At 46.4% G+C, this 3,553-nt stretch overlaps 1 protein-coding gene across 1 annotated transcript; it reads right to left on the bottom strand.

The window, feature by feature from the left end:
- Positions 1-1,771: 1,771 nt before the first annotated feature.
- On the bottom strand, positions 1,772-3,115 carry LOC147882450 (fasciclin-like arabinogalactan protein 4). Its single transcript, XM_087400873.1, has one exon. The coding sequence runs from the start codon at positions 3,103-3,105 to the stop codon at positions 1,786-1,788; it is 1,320 nt and encodes a 439-aa protein (XP_087256999.1). The 5' UTR covers positions 3,106-3,115; the 3' UTR covers positions 1,772-1,785.
- Positions 3,116-3,553: the final 438 nt, after the last annotated feature.

The following is a 3,553-nucleotide window of genomic DNA, read 5'->3' on the forward strand; positions in this document are numbered from 1 at the left end:
TGAGGGAGTCAGCCATCTTGAGAGCCGTGAGGGTGTTACTGCGAGAAATCGACCCGATGGTTAGCAACGCGCTAGCAAAATTAGAAGGTGCATTCACTGAGGGGGTAATGGGGGGTAGGCTGCATGTAGTTCAAGTCCAAGGCGAGACACACTAGGAACCAATTTTTATTGGAAAACCTTTAGGGCTCATTTTCATATAATGGTCTTCTTTTGCCTGAGCTGACCACCCTCTTAATAAAATTGGCATATTTATTTATTTATTTTAAAAAAGAAGTTCTCGAGAACAAGAAGTAGAGTCTTTCTTGCAACTTAGGCAACTCATGTGTGTACTATGTAGGGCTATTTGTATTGAAAGCCATTTTCGGCCAAGTAATAGACAAAAACTTTGCTTTGAATCATTGTAATATCTCTCTCTCTCTCTCGCTTTTCTCTAAGTAGTATGTTCCCCCTTGCCCCCATGTAATGCATTTGCTCCTAAGAATACATAATCAATTGACAAAATCAATGCTCCTATGACCATCTAGAAAAAACATTGCCCTATTGGCATGCTTCTTAAAAAGAAAAAAAGCGAGAGCAATGTTACCATACCATTGAGATTTAGTCTCCCCTTCATACATTTGTGAGACTATCATCTGTTTGTAACTAGATTTTTTCCTTGCCAAATGGTACTAGTACACATCATAATAGGTTAACATAATCAAAGGCAAGGTATACACCTATTCGAATAGAATAAAACCTACACGACAACACAATAGCATAATAACTTTTTCACATCAAAGCCAATGTCTTATATACCTTGTAACTTGTAAGACTAGAATACATCCAATGGTACAAATTTAGACTTTTGTTGATCTAAACTATTGTTATACCTTCCAAAAAGCTTTAATATATCTTTTGCATATATTTAACCATTGATAACTCAATGAACTTGCAAGCAAACACAACATCAAATTCCCACTAGTGTCTTTAAGGTTCTAAAGCTCCTCTGACAAGCCACACACAAGTTATTTATTCACCAACCCTTGCCATTGATCATGAGTTAGTTATGTGTGTGTCAATCTCTTAAAAGGAGAAGAACAATAAAATGACATTTAAAAAGAAGACATGCCATCTCTCCTATCCATTAATTAATATGGGTTTTCATTTTTCCAATTAAGAGAAATAATATAACCGTTATAAACCAAGTGAGCACGGGTGCCTTGGGCATGCCCAAAGGGGGCAAGTGTGTAAACACCCTAATTCGTAGATATTCTTTATATTTGAGATTTTGGGAGATACCCCTTACCAGCTCTAATGAAGCCTTTCTTTTTCTCCTTTTTTTTGAACTCAGATATCGTTAGTATTAAAAAATTGCCGGAGCTTATCGAAGACAGCGAATCCGTGGTAACAAATTTCTCCAAACAATCAAACAGGAAGACTCAGAACATCAAAGGAAAAGATCGCTTATTTACCTGGAGAGAGAGAAATGGTGCTTCATTTTTCCGCTTACAACCAGTGTGTTCTGAGAGAATCGTCAGATTTCAACAAAAAAGTGCTGGAGGTACTGGTCTGCTTGGACTACACCTGAGAAAAGCATAGCCCGGGGGGTGCTCCAGAAGCCTAGATCTGGAGAGTCGTCACTGCTCATCAAGGATAAAAATAATACATTCCCCTAAACTGTGAAAGTTTAGCTGAACTTGCTGTCTTCACTTACAGTCTACTATATCTGCCCACTCTGTGTTTGGGTTTTGAAAAAGAATGTTTAACCACACTCCTCATAACCGAAATCATCCACGCCTTATATTGTTACAATAGATACAACTTCAATCCACAGAGAACCAGAGTGGCGGCAAGCAGAGCTCGAATCGAGGGAAGAGAATGTGCATTGCTGGCTTCAGGAGAGGGTCCTGCGGCAGTGCCTTTGGTACTAGCTGAGAGAGGAGGAGTTGAAGACAACGGAGCAGCTGCAGAAGGAGTAGGAGCTGGTGAAGGAGCAGGTAGGCCGAATATATCCTCAGGTAGCAGGACTGCATTAACCGCGAACACTCCAGCGGGAACGGTGTTGTAAAGAGTGCTAATAATTGCAGCGTTAACGAGGCCTGTGGAGATTACAACCGTCCCCTGCTGATTGGTAACATTGACCGTAAATTTGCCAGCTCCGTTGTAATCTGTAGCAAGGGTGGGAGTGATAGGATCTGTGGCTTGCTGGAGAGCCGAGAAGGGGTAAAAGGCAGACAGAGCATGGAATTCACAGAGGCTGATCTTCTGTTGCGCGGTAAGCTTGCTGATAAGGCCGGAGGGAAGGCTGGCAAAGGCTTTGTCCGTGGGGGCGAAGATCGTAATGCCTGTGGTGGTCTTGTTCGCTTGAGCCTGAAAAATGTCGATGACTCTTGTGCCGAAGAGTAGGCTGAGGAAGGTGAAGTACTCGCCTGCGCTCTCCATGATTTGGGTGATGTTCACAGGAGCGGGAGCAGGGGCAGGAGCAGGCGAGGTGGCTATGGGAGCAGCAGCAGGCAAGGAAACAAGCAATCTGCTCGTTTCCAAAACGCTGACTCGGTGTGGGACTTCCAGCAAGCTCTTCCTGATAGATCCAGCAGCGGATCTCGGCCCCCCGTGGTACTGAGGAACCTGAGCTTCCACGCGAAATGTACCTTCCTCGGGGTCACGAGAGAAGGTGAGGAGGCCGGAACCGAGGTGGGACTTGCCGGAGGAGTGGTAGAGAGAGGGAGAGGGCTGCGATCCATGGGAGGAGAGGCGGTGGACGTCGGGGAGGGAGTGGAAGCGGGGCAAGATGTGGAGGCGGAGGAGGTCGGCGAGGGAGTCGAGGGGGAGGTCGGAATCGAGGAGGGGTTGGAGGAGGTGGTCGGGGGGGGCGAGGATGGTGAAGGAGGAGTTAGGGAGGAGGAGACGCGAGAGGGAGGTGAGGGAGACGAGGCGATGGAGGTTGGGGTGGTGGGAGAGGAGGAACGAATCGACGACGTCGTGAGGAGGGGACGTAGAAGAAGATCGTGAAGAAATAGTTGTAGAGGAAGACAACGACGACGAGGAGGAAGGAGAAGAAGCAGCAGCAACAAAGAAAGGAAGGAGGAGCAAAAGCGCCATAGCTGAGCTTGGAGAGGAAGCCATAGCTGAGCTTGAGCTTTGAGCTGAACTGAGTGATTGAGAATAATAGGACGAAGAGTGTGAGTGTGACGATGAGATGATGAAGATGATGAAGAGGACGATTTCTCTACAGACAAGCAACCCCCTCCCGTAAAGCTGGCATCCAATCCCAACCTCCTTCACTAGTCGCCCACTAATAATAACATCCCCCCATGTGACCCCCCCCTATCTCCCATGTGCACCTCCCCATTTTCTAAATTTAGCTTTTCCCCTCCATCTTGGCTGTAACGCTTCCCCTTTCCCCCTTCCCCCTCCGCCTTTCCGCCTCTCCCCACCTGCACAAAATCCCCTTTTCTCTCATCCCCCCCCCCCCCCCCCCCTCGTTTCTCCCCCTTTCCTTATCATGCAATCCAGTGTTCACATCAAACATTTTTCTTGGTTCGAACTTTCGGGTGTTCACACAATAACTACC

The sequence above is a fragment of the Dipteris shenzhenensis genome, chromosome 29 (assembly GCF_047967505.1).
Source record: "Dipteris shenzhenensis isolate YYH24624 ecotype China chromosome 29, Dip_SZ_1.0, whole genome shotgun sequence".
In the NCBI taxonomy this organism is placed as follows: Eukaryota; Viridiplantae; Streptophyta; class Polypodiopsida; order Gleicheniales; family Dipteridaceae; genus Dipteris; species Dipteris shenzhenensis.